The sequence below is a fragment of the Penicillium crustosum genome (assembly GCF_028827405.1).
Source record: "Penicillium crustosum strain IBT 35664 chromosome Unknown utg000001l_segment0_segment0, whole genome shotgun sequence".
Lineage (NCBI taxonomy): Eukaryota > Fungi > Ascomycota > Eurotiomycetes > Eurotiales > Aspergillaceae > Penicillium > Penicillium crustosum.
Window position 1 is genome coordinate 1,742,800 of NW_026623122.1, and position 13,017 is coordinate 1,755,816.

At 44.9% G+C, this 13,017-nt stretch overlaps 2 protein-coding genes across 2 annotated transcripts; both read right to left on the bottom strand.

Annotated features, from left to right (window-relative positions):
• Positions 1–1,919: 1,919 nt before the first annotated feature.
• Positions 1,920–3,646, bottom strand: N7487_000671 (uncharacterized protein; the record flags this gene model as incomplete). The annotated part of the gene is made up of 4 exons (XM_056868419.1): positions 1,920–2,794; positions 2,854–3,249; positions 3,303–3,504; positions 3,563–3,646. The coding sequence occupies 4 exons, from the start codon at positions 3,644–3,646 to the stop codon at positions 1,920–1,922; spliced, it is 1,557 nt and encodes a 518-aa protein (XP_056733203.1).
• Positions 3,647–10,279: 6,633 nt separating this feature from the next.
• Positions 10,280–10,462, bottom strand: N7487_000672 (uncharacterized protein; the record flags this gene model as incomplete). Its single annotated transcript, XM_056868420.1, has 1 exon — positions 10,280–10,462. One exon carries the CDS (start codon positions 10,460–10,462, stop codon positions 10,280–10,282), a length of 183 nt encoding a protein of 60 aa, XP_056733204.1.
• Positions 10,463–13,017: the final 2,555 nt, after the last annotated feature.

The following is a 13,017-nucleotide window of genomic DNA, read 5'->3' on the forward strand; positions in this document are numbered from 1 at the left end:
TCGCCTTCAGTATTTGCGATTGATTGGGATTGTTCAACTCGTGAAGCACGCGCGTCGGAGTTTGCAGTAGTGGCGTGAACTAGAAATGCGGCACCGGTTTATCAGCCCTGTAATGCATCCTGCATGGGAATAACGTCCGGAATGTAAGCACGTACTGGGAGTAAAGCGATTGAAGAGGATGAAAATGGAAGTTCTGTCGTGCTCACGGAGCTTCAAGCTGAGCGGAGTGGCTCCGCTTACTCCGCTGACCAAGCGCTTATGTCGGCAGCGCGTGTGCGTCTAATTGGGCGGCGGCTGGAGCGAGTCATTGAATTTCTTTCTATTCGAGAGCCAACTAGATGAAATGTTCCTAGTAACAATAGGTATTATCGATAATCCTTATGTAAATAACTATTATTGACTATAGAATATTATATAAGCAAATATAAATGGATATTACATCCATCGTAGCCTCCTAAGGCCTATTCATCCCGGATAGTTTGAACCAAGTTATACACATGGAGCGACAAGAGAGACTTGAGCCTCCAAATCAAGTATAATATAATAATAATAGCAACAGCAACAGCAACTACAAATCTCTGGAGGGAGAGAAGAGTCTTGGAACCGGAGATAGAAGTATGTAAGAAGTTCAGAATGACACAGGCACACAAGCATCTACAAGACCACCTATGCAGGTGATACCTATATTCCTCTGTTCAGATAATATGTGGCACAGTGAATAAACCTCGACCATGTTACACACTATAGCTAGATCACAAAATCTATATAAGAAAAGGGAATGTTGTGGAAATACCAAAAAGGTTGGCCTGGGTTTCACATACTATACTAAATGATGCAAGGTTCCAAGTTGCGACGCGTTTCGGCCAAGGATCAAATTATGAGTTGTTTTGACGTGGTTCTAGTGTGGGTAATTTCTCAGGAGGCTCTTCAACCCTTCATGTTATTGCAATGACAAGACTGGTTTAAGGGAACAGACAAGACACTACATAGCTTTGCAGGGGCAAACTAGAGCTATATGCCTGGTTATGAATCGAAAGAATCAATTTTGTCCTGTGCAGTTTATTGGTTTCACCGCATTTCCATCTTTATAGCTATAAGACTGGGCAGAGAAAAGATATAGAGGGTATCTTTAGTATAATGTTAACCTCGGAGGCAGAAGCTCCATAAGCGGCCGACTTTTCTTGCTGACTTGATTCAAGATCTATTGAATCCCACGGTCGAGAGACTGGATATCTAATGATTATGATCATGATTATGACATTTGTATTATGCTTTGTCTGTATAAGATACCTCGCGTGACTGAGTCGCTTAGAACTGGGTACAGCATAGCCGAATAGTTAAGTGATAGTACTAGTACCCTAAAGCAATACCATAAGATTATAAAGAACATACAAAAAGGCACTTTTGCGTAGTATCAACAGAATAAAATTTTCGAATATCTATCCAAATCTCATTTATCAACAGCCCCAAACATCCATGTTGGAGAAAACCCATATACACAATGAAAACCCAAAAGAACCAAGCAGATAAGCAGATCAACAGAGGACAAGAATAAAAGACGCATAAGGCCCACACCAAAAGAGAAAAAAAAATGGGGGAAAAAAAGAGGCGAGACCATTAAGGAAAATCAAAGACCGGAATATAGATCACTTCGAATCAAACACAACCCAAATATTTTCAAAAAAGAGAAAAAGAGAAAAAGCAAACAGACCCCATTTGTACCGGCACCGGCCAAGATGACCCCAAGTTTTTATACCACAATAAATGCCAAAAAAAAAAAGATAACAACTCCCCGGATGAGCGCTAAGTTTGTTGACCAGAGCCATCACTCATATATGTTCGTTAATACCCATACCCATATCCATGCCCATTAAATCGCCATCCTCTAGTCATTGTGACAAAAGAACCCCATATCCCATTTAGACAGCGTGGGAGAGAGTCATCCCATTAGGGTGTGGGTGACCCAGCGATCCGGTGCGGAAAGGCAGGGATCTTTGGTGAATGGAGTCCATGTGGGCCTGCTGGGCATGGTGATTGGACATGTCATGCATGTGTGATACCATGGGCATCTGGTAGGTCATTGAAGGCTGGGGCATACCCTGGCTAGATGTCGGCGTGGTGTAATCAACAGGGCTGAAGATGTTGTGGCGGAAAGACGGGGTCCAGGTATCGTAGTGGCCGTTTACTCCCCGCTGATCGGGTGTGGAATTGGGGTAGGTGTTGTGGGCGGAGTAGTCGAAGGCTGAGACTGATACGTCGTGGGGGCTGATCATCTCTGCAGTCACGGGAGTGCTGAGCATGGACTGCGAGGAGAATGAATCGGTGTATTGAGGAGGTGTAGTGTAGTAAGGGCGGTCCTGGCGGGTAGGGTTTTCGAAGGTAAGAGGCTCTGCCATGGAGAAGCTGCCTGGGAGGGAGCGAGTTGGTGGGATGGTGTCAATGGGTGTGGTTAATGAGGTAGATGTTTGGTCGAATGATGAGATGGGGGTCATTAATCCTTGGTTGATGTGCTCGGGCTCCTCGATAGTGACTGAAGTGGAGGAGGAGTCGTCTTCTTCGTCGCCCTTAGGGCTAGGGCCGCGGTTCATAGTGTAGACAACCATGTTGGCATCGACTTCACCCCGCTCGAAACGCTCCTCCATCTTACGGACACGGAGAATCTCGTAGATGATCTCGACGTGGGATGCGTGCTTCAAGCTTCGCTTGGTGTCGCCAGCAACATCCTTAAGCTTATCGGCAGTAATACCGTAAGCACCGAGCTTGCGGATAATGTGAAGCAAGAGCTCAATACGGTCTGTTGGGGATAAGTCAGCCAGTAGTTCAAGAATCAATCAGACTATAGGTAAATCATACACTCTTTTCTCAGGTGGTCAGGCTCCTTGTGCATAACACCGGGAGGCCACCACTCAGGCTTAGTCTTTTCTGGGTCGCCAGTAGTACCTGGTGCAGATCCTGCAGGTGGCTTGCCTCCATTGTAAGGGTGTCGGACCTGCTTGCGAGGCTCAATGAATTTGATGAATGCCTTGGCAACCATACGACAGTTTAGTTGTTGGAAGTGCTTTAGTGCACCTTCATAGTAGCTCATAACCTTTTGGGCATCTCCAATGCGGAGAGGAACCATTTCGGCAGACCCACTAGGGACGTCCTCGCTATCAGTGTCCTGTTCATCCAGGCGCTCGTCATTGATAGAGAGAATAGGAGCGTTGCCCTTGCGACGTCTCACCCGACGAGGAGATGTATCCATTGTCTCTGTATATTCGCATTAGTATATAGTGATTGACCTGAAGGCCAAGATAACATACGGCGAGCGGGGGCATGGTAGCCGATGCGTTCACCCAGAATCTCGAGGAAGTTCTGGCGAACTTCTGGGGTGAAGACCGTGGAGTTTTGCTCTTGAATCGAGGATGATTCATCAACCTTAAGCTTGCCATCACGGTCAAGGTAAATCATGGCAAAGTGGGCATAAGGAGGACGGAATGATGAGCGGGAGTTGGTCATCATTGGCTATGTGGTCAAGTTGTCAGTGAGAGTGAACCTAGGTTTCTCCTATGTGAGAACATACAGGAACATCGCCCCATCCTGGGGGACCTTCGAGAGCCGAGGCAGACCTCTTCATGGCTCCGCTGGTTGGTTTATTGTAAACCATTGTGGCGGGTATAGATACGGATAGGTGCTGACGCGATGGTCTCCAGAATGGTGATTGGAGTCTCAGTCAGAACGGTGTATCGAGATACCAAAAATGAGAGTGATGTTAGTTCTGGATGTTGCACGTCCAGGAGAGAGACTGTTCTCTTTATAGATTGTGTTGCTCGAGAGGCGGGGTTTCGATTTAGTCTTGCAAATGAAGTTGGTACTGATAGCTGTGGAGTTATAGTCAGCCAACTGACTCTCTTAACATCTTCGGCAGCACCAGTCCGTCCCCGGGAGAGGGTGTTCATGAATACCCAACGGCGGAAGGGTCATTCCCGCTCCGGTACGGGAACCGGTAGGACAAACGCTGGGGTTGGGACAACGGGGATCCAATCAAGCTCTTGCAAACAGAGCCAGAAGAGAATTGGGATGTACTCACATAGTCTGAGTTGACAATGTGCAGGTATCTCAATGGGGATGGAAAGCGGATAACTGCAGCAAAGTGACTGTTCTTAACCGGGATGCAGGAACGAAAGGAAGCCTCCACTCTTTGTGTTCCCAAGTAAACGAAAGGCGACAGAGGATTGGAACGGTTGAGAATAAAATATTCTTGAAAGGAAAGAAGATCAAGTGGGATGATCTTTTAAATAAAGCTGAGGAAGTATAGAAATCAAAAAGAATATGAAGGGGATATGCAAGCCTTTTTCAGTTCTAGACTTTAACATGTAAATGACAAAAGGACGGAAAAAATAAAATATACCATTAATTCAACATGGATGATCCCAGAAGCCGAGTGATCGTATGCAGCGAGATTGGCGCATTCAAAGGACATGCAGTAGCTTAGACTTGGGGACCCGATCCAGGATCCCTGTTCCCACTATTTGTAGATCGCAGGTATAATTTATTTGATTTGATTTATATTTTTTATTTTATTATTTTTATTTTATTTGATTTTATTATTTATATTTTATAATTTTATCCTTTTATCATTTTATCATTTTACCATTTTTTTATTTAAATTTATATTAATTATTAATTCATAACTCCATAAATTCATGTCGGGCAAAACCCGGAGTGGCGCTCATTATCGATCGACCCCCCACAAACAAGGCCTCAATGTCACTTCCAGCAGACTCAAAATGCCTTATGGGATCAGATCTCTAAATCACTTACGCTATACGAGGCAACCAATGCTCAGCCTAGACCTAAGCAATATAGATGTAAATCATAGACACGAACCTATTAACCCTACAAGTGCAGCACTCGCGTCTAGCTGTCAGGCACACCCAAACACCCCCATTGGGAAGACGCACAGGCCTTATTTAACGCCGTGTGGGTGCTATTCTTAATGTGCAGATCGCAGACCTTTCGGAGCTTCCGGTTCAAAAATAATAATTCGTCATCGGTGATGCTTTGAATCTAAAGAAAAGTACAGCCTACGGAGGACGGAGTACAGAGTACTAAAAGTGTATAATGATATAATGATGCCTATATTATCTTATTATATTACAATATCTTACTTATCACTTATTCCTAGAATTTAAAGATTAATCATTATCTCTATAACAATTTTGATTTCTTTGGTGTTTTCGATCTTCGGATCTCAACACCAAAGTGCCCCGACACTAGCAACCAACCAAGTAAGTGAATCCACACTTCCCCATTCTTCGTGAACCTATCAAGGTGCGGCTTGTGCATGGCCCAACATCCTGGATCCTGGGAGATGACTCGCCGATAACCTGTCAGTGTTTCTTTTTTGTTCCCGTCTTGAGCTTGTTGCTGCTGTCGATCGACGTTCATTCACATATACCTACTTTTCGTACTCCGGGGTGGCAAGCCAAAAACAGTGGGTTTCTAGCATCATAGACCTTGGCTTCAGCTGAGTATAGCATATGGCCAAAGAACAACCCCCCCTGAGATCAGACCTCAAATCTCGCCAAATCAATCCAAATCAAGTCAAGCAAATCGGTTGAAGCGAAAGGGGAATAAAAAAAGTACCTACTAATACGACCGTAGCTCTCGCCTATACCGATTTATCCGCAAAGATGGGCTGTAATAAATTCCAAAAAAAAACCCGCTCTAGGACAGATCGAGATAATAGAGTGTTTGGCATCCCAACACTACGGCGTGATCTACCCTCTCTTTCTCCCGGGGAACGAAATTGGTTGCAAAATGGTTCGAGTAACTATACTACGGCGGGTTAGTGGCGGTACTTTTTGACAGTCGGGGACCTTTTTGTGACAGCCCAATCAAATGTCTTCCTGACCCCCAGTATAGGTCTGTGCTCAGAGTCCAGGGGAAAGGGAACTCGGTACCCAGGACTCTGTCAACGCGTCCATCTCCCGTCCCGGTGGATTACACTGGCGTTTCTTAGGATCAACGCTACAATTTTGCACTATGGGGTCGTGAAATCATCCCGAACAAAGATGTTCATAACGGCCCAAGTTGGTCAGTGCTACCCAAAAAAGGGGGGATAGAATCCAAAACATTCTAACCTCCTATGTCTTGTTTATACTATCTTGACATTACAAAAAAGGGAATACTTGCTCGGTCCCACTATCCATCCACGCTATATCGGGGAAGATGCAAGAGGCAGAGTTTTTTTCTTTCTAATGCACAAACAACTCCAATCTGATTGTATACTTGGCATATTGTATCGATCTGATCAATCTCATCGACATCAAACTACTTCATATTAGTTACTCTGTACAGAGTACCTAAGATTGTAACATTCCAATTGCCGTGCCGTCCACTGCAATAGTATTGAGCTGCAGTACCGCTTGCAAATTGAATGCACCAACCTCCGCGGAAGCAACGTAGCAAATATCAATATATTTTTTTAGATTGGCGCAAGGCGTAGATAGAACAAAGCAGAGTCGAACTAGACAGTTTAAGGGAAACGGTACGGAGTACGTTATTTGTCATTTTGCTGGCTCTTTCAAGGCGCAAAAATCGCAAAACTAGGCATACTCTGATAAGCAATTTAGAAAATATACGGGTCAACGATGACATCCCCGGAGAGTGTTTCTTTGTGTGTGTCCCCCCCCCTCTCATTACTTATTCCCACCGGGGCGGCGGTTTGTTTGCTTTGTCCGCTTAGCCGCCGTGGATTTTTTTTAGCGTGGGGATCAAGTGGGCTTCTCTACTCCGTAAACTACTTCATCTTACAGATAGTTAAAGAAATTAAAATTAAGCAAAAGTCCCCAGTTACATTTCAAATCACGGATTACTCCGAATGTACTGCGGAGTACGAAGTACATACTCCGTACTATATTATTCAATACGTATTTGAATTCGATTTGAATATTAGCTTGGGGTCTAGGCTTTAAACGCCTTCCCCCCTTTTTTTAAAACATGTCAGAGATGATCAGGCTTCTAACATTTGACACTTGCAAATGAAAGCTTTTCATTGGGCGTAAGAGATAATCCCTACCTACCCTACCCAAACACTCGGATTAGCCACAGATCCGCCACAACGTGGCTCAGCTATTTTAAGCACTGCCACAGCCCTGGAAAACCATGATAGCTGAAGAGGACAAAGTGTCCACGGGTCTGTACCATGTATTTACGAAAGGTACATCAAAGAACATTTGAAGCGTTCATGGATATTCCCTGTTCTATCTTAATTTATGTGAAGATTTTGAAACCCAAGACAAAAATGTCAGCAAGTTTGACAGCTTGGCATTGCCAATCCCTATCACACTAGTTTCAGAGCAAACATTTGATGAGCGCCAACTATTTAATCTAGTGGCCGCCATTTCCGCTTACACTAAGATCCAAAAGGGAACTAGGGCTCGGATTTGTTCGGTGATGCAATCACCCTGAAACCCCAAAATGAGGCGTGGGCGCTCAGTGGACTCGGCGGATATGTGACAGCGGGTGTGCACTGACGGGAAGAAAATAACTGGGTGGGGGCTGGTCAGAAGATTGGGGGTTAACTGCAACCATCACACGATTGGAGGTAGGGTTGAAGATTTTGGCGATCTACACTTCCAAACAACTTCATGTCTGTGCCCGTCACACACTTCTAGAACGAGAAGAAAAAAGTCCTGGGCTGATTACAAGGACTGGGGTGGCTTGTTGGGATGGTTCACCGCTACAGGGAGTTTACAAATTTACACAAAGCAATCTCTGGAAGAAAAATTTTCGTGCTTTAAGAAATTACTTTATGTCTATCCTTCGGTTTCGTCCCGAGTTCGTTAATCCAATAGTCAGTTCTGGAGATCGTCTCAACCAAGATAGAATTAAGCGATTTGAAGGAGGGGCAGATATGTGAAAAGGGGGTGGGAGAGTATATTGTATACAAAGTGTGAGTCTGTTCGCAAAATGCTAGCAGGAATAGCGAGACGGTCGTTTCGAGAGTGCATGATCGGTGTGCTACAAAGATACCGTTGAGAGGCAACCTGCGCACATGACAGATGGAAGGCGAGGACATTTCCTCTTTAGGCAAAAGATAGCTGCATTCAAAGAGTATCCTCGTATTAGAGAAACGTCAGGGCCTATCAAACCGACACTCTATTTGGATCTTCGGGACGGACCAAAATGGCACATGACTAGTGCAAATTCTCGAAATCCGAGCCACCGTACGCACGATCGATCAATGATGCACATCGATTCAACCCCCGATCGAGCCCAGAGAGACTGGCATTGCGTCATTCAGCGTCTGTTTTTTGCCGGGGCGTTATGTGGCGGAAGCCGGGACCTGTAAGAGAGGTACTCCCCCACACACAATTTCATAATTTGGTACCTTTTTTGGTTTTTTTTAGGTGTAAGATTGGCAAAGGGGAGGTTCATGGTCAGAAGGACAATGACATTTGGCGCTTGTACTTTGGGCATTGACCAGTAATCGGTCAAAGATGACTTTTCATTCCTACAAACTGTGGAGTATCTCACCCCAATCCAATCTCGCTAGGACCCTGGCCCAGACTCGACCCGACTCGACCCCACCAACGCCAATGAATTTTAGGCGGGTCGGGGATGGCGGACCGGTCAAACTAAAGCTGTCAAAATCCAGATTGGGTCTAGTGTATATTCTCCACTATCCCAAGGGAAAGGTCAAAGTTGAGGATCGTAACTTTTTTGACTTTACCCAGCTGGTTGGAATTGGTGCAGAAACGAGAAAACCTCGCTTCCGTTTTATTCCATTGCTCCGGTTTACTCCATTGTCACATTGGATAACTTCAAGGCTAGAGTTTCAGGAAGCGATGTCGTGCCCAGATGCGAACTATGAGGTATTCCAAGACATCGGCTTACATTCTGAGGGTCGTATAACAAAAGTCCCAATTCTCATGTAGCCTAGTGATAGTGGTGTTGATCATAGCATTTATCCTCAGGGCAGCCAATCCCAATGAGTATTCATTCCAACCTGGGAAGGATATCGCCTATCCTATTGTAAGCCAACATGTAATTACAAATATATGCATTATGTGGTGGCTTTCGATAATTTTGAATACAATTCCAAATGGATATGCAGCCTTTCTATTCCCTGTTGTTTGTAATTAGATGGATACGCAATGAGAATAAGATAAAAAAGCAATGTGAAACAGTAGGGGAGTTATTTCCCCATTGTGGTACGGCCCGAAGGGCCGCCCATAGTGTACCTACAGGTCGGGGCAGCACTACTGCACTTAATCTATTGTTGGTCTCCCATTGTGTTGCAGATAGAATACATGTCTGACTATAGACCTGGGTATAGATGCAACCTCAAAGACTCTTGTCCGTTAACCCCTGAGTCTGTATCGTCTCGGCCTAGTCTATCTAGTCTATTTATGATGTACGAATAATCGACTTCCACCTTGGCAGGTGGCGGCGCAATGCCCAAAGCTATTACGCACAACTCGTACTTTGTGTCTGGTCAGTCTTACCAGATTGGCTGGATTTTCTTCAATGCACTGTTCGCGGTCCACTTTCGGGTTTCGCTTTCGCTTAGCCCTCGGATAATCAGGAGGCACCCTTGCAGCGGAAGATTTCTCCGGCCCTCTCATAACCTGAGTGGGGGAACGTGGAAATCACCTGCATAGAGTGAGTATACGACACATGTAAGGGGAGAAAAGCCATGTTGAAAAGAATTCTATCAAAATGTCAAAATGTCGAAGGATCAGCCCTGGAGGCTTTGATCGTTTCCCAAGGTTGAACCCTTTGGGTTGAAACTCTGATAAACACATCCAATTTCTTGATTTGAGAGTTAGCAGAAAATCCAACGCCAAGTGGGGTTACCCTTAACCACCTAGACAATCTTGGAAGGCTGGAGATCCCAGATTCCCAGATACCTGGATGAGGTGAATAATGGGGACGTGGCTTATCTATCCAATCCATCGGAGTCTTTTGGCCATCTAGAGGTCCTTGCATCGTACTTTCTGTTCAACTTTCACTCACAACCAATCATTGCACTATTCTTCTGTGCACTGGCACTACCTAGTTCCTTTACGTTGATAGTGCAAACTCTGCTAAGGAACTGTAAACTGTTCCCCGGGCCACTCTTGTCCCCAAAGCTTCTTGACGAATCCACCATAGCGGAACCTAATACTCGCGATCGCGTTTATAACTTTCCTTCTCTCTTTTCTTTTCTTTTTTTTCCTAATCCCACATTTCCTTAACCGACAAGATATATCTCGTTACCAGCAATCACGCTAGCCTGTCAGTCTAGTCTCTAGTGTCCGCTCATCTCCGATTCCGCGCACCAATACCACCATTGCAACCACTTACCCAGTGGACCATTCTCTTCCCCGTCGCCTGCAAAGACGGACAAATTGCCCGAAGCAGCACCCGTCAGATCGTCCCTGGAGATCTGTGCTTGGTCCCGATCGAGTGGTGAGGCTGGAACGGATGTCATGGTATATAGACTTTGAAGATCGTCTCCCTTATTCTTTCCTCGGGGAATCCAATGCGGCGAACAAACTGGAGCCCGATGAACTAAGAAGATCCCTTTCGTCCGTTCAATTCCATACCCGATCATGGATAGGGCTTTTGTGGCTCTCTACAAACTCCCCTCACCGGGAAGACCCGGTTCCACGCGAGTACTGACAGTGGCTGGGGTGAAAAACTGCGTTGTTGCGGGGCCCAGCATTGACAAATACTAACTGGAAATCCCTATTCGCCCATAATTAAGGTGCATGCCATTATTACTAACTACTGACTGTGGGCTTTTATGCATCTAGGAACAGATTATGTTGCTTTTTCTAAACAGTATAAAAAGAAACAAGAAAAAAAAGAAAAAACCGATTACGAGCATGAAGGTGCCACTTCATATTCTACCGGCTCCATTAGATTAGCTCATTTCCGGACGGTTTGACGCAAGGAATTATCCACATTGTATTCCGTCTATACGGAGTACTCCGTAGATCCAATCAAGTCGGAACACCCGAAAAAGGCTTTTTTGAGTTCTCAAGCCAAGCATCGATCTGAAGTTTCCCCTCTTGATGATCACGGCCCTAATCCCACTTCCTTCTGCCCTGAAGGCGGGTCTTTAGCCTTTGCGGGCAGAATCCTTGAATCCCGCCACATTGGTACTCTAAAGCAAAAACGGGGGGCATGAGGTATGGGTGCATATAGTTGCAGGAGATTGTCGCGGTGTGCGGTGTTGGTGGGTATGTTCCCACTGTGTGGCTGGCTCCCCTCTTCCCCTCAGGGCTGAGTCGATCGCTTGCAGACGTTCCAATTCCCAATTCGGAGTCTCGACAATTCCAGATGTTTCTTCGAATCTATAGTCGAATCTATATTTGATTGTACTGGAAAATATGCAGATCCTTCATGTCGTTGGATTTTTTTTTTTTGGGGGAATATGGAATAAGTACGGGGTATACAAAATATAACGAAGTAAAAATAAAATCTCTTCAATATATATATATATCTATGTTGTATGTCAGAACTGGATCTCTTCGTATTCAGAGAGAGGGGAAGATGGAGCAGGTACAATGCAGGCCCATATCGTCTTGGTTCGTTACGTTCCTGGAAAAGACTTCCAAATTACTCCGTACAAACTCCTACCGTAAAACATATGTGTAGAACTGGAGCCGCTGAGATGATGCGCCGGTAGTGTGCATAGTGGATAGTCATTACTCTATACAGAGACGGGATCGAATCCCGCTGGTCACACAACCAGCTCTCCAAATCGTCCACCGATGCAAAGCACCATACATTAACATCCATCAACGTACATCAACGTACATCAACGTACATGGGGATGTACGATCGACCTGCTAAGAAGCGGGGATATGGATACTGACGTTCGGTCTCATTCGGCGAGGGGGATGACTGTTACCATTTCGAGTGGAGGCTTTCGGGCTAAGGGCCAAAAGAGGAAGTGGATAAATGCACAGCATGACAGTGCATTAAAGCACACAAATTCTGCAAAAATAGCAGAGAAAAGAAAAAAAAAAAAGAAAAGAAAGAAGAAAAGAGAATTCGGCTGGAGAACAGAATTCTTCCCCGGAGCTATACTAACGGAGAATCCGGAAACCTGATATTTTTTTTTACACGTCCGTGCGGGATCGAGATCCAGTCTTGCAAAAAAGGCATCGACATTACCTCTTTTGTCGACGTACACAACTTGGATAGTTCGCGATCTGAAGAACTGTATTCTTGTCTTTCTGGTTGGTTCATCTGGACATGGCCCATTGAACAAGATTAAGGAACCAGTGCGCCGTGCCCCCTCCACATCAGAGATCAGTCATGCAGAAGCGCGTTTTCTTTGAGGTCATCGACATCCCTTGCCTAGAATCTGGATAGCTGAAACATATTCTCAACGCAGGTCCACAACCAATCAGGTTCGATCAACAAAGATGGAAAGGTCGATAATGCCATATGCCATATGCCATATGGTTTATCATGGTTTAGTCTCGTCCCACGCGAGAAAATATAGTACGTAGATGATATCCCTTGTGTTTCGAAATTGGTCAATCATTACTTGAAAGCTCCATAATAGACATCTGACATGCAACTAAAACCGGGAGTCTGACATTGCCCCTCCTTTTGCCCCTCTCAAGGGCACAAAGTTGATTGTTCCATTTTTCCTTTGAGAGATATATATTTCAGATATTTGGTTATTTTAGAGATTTCAAGAAGATGTTCCTATTCGGGACTGTTCCACCTCCTTATCTGTACAGTTTACATGCATGTACTACAATTCCAACGACCGCGTGGAGAGTCTGTTTTGCAGGCAGCAAGGAGGTGTGCAGGCGCCTCGTATACGTAGTTATTTGAAATCGGCATGTCTAATTTAATTTAACTTTCTTTTCTTTTTCTTTTGCCGGAGAAATATATTCTTAGGATGTGATCGTCGAACCAGACAGAAGGGGGAATTATGTGGCGGAGGAGGGTCTAGGTGCATTGTTTTAATATGTCGAGTGAAGATAGTAATCTTAGCATCATGTCCTTCTCACTAAATAA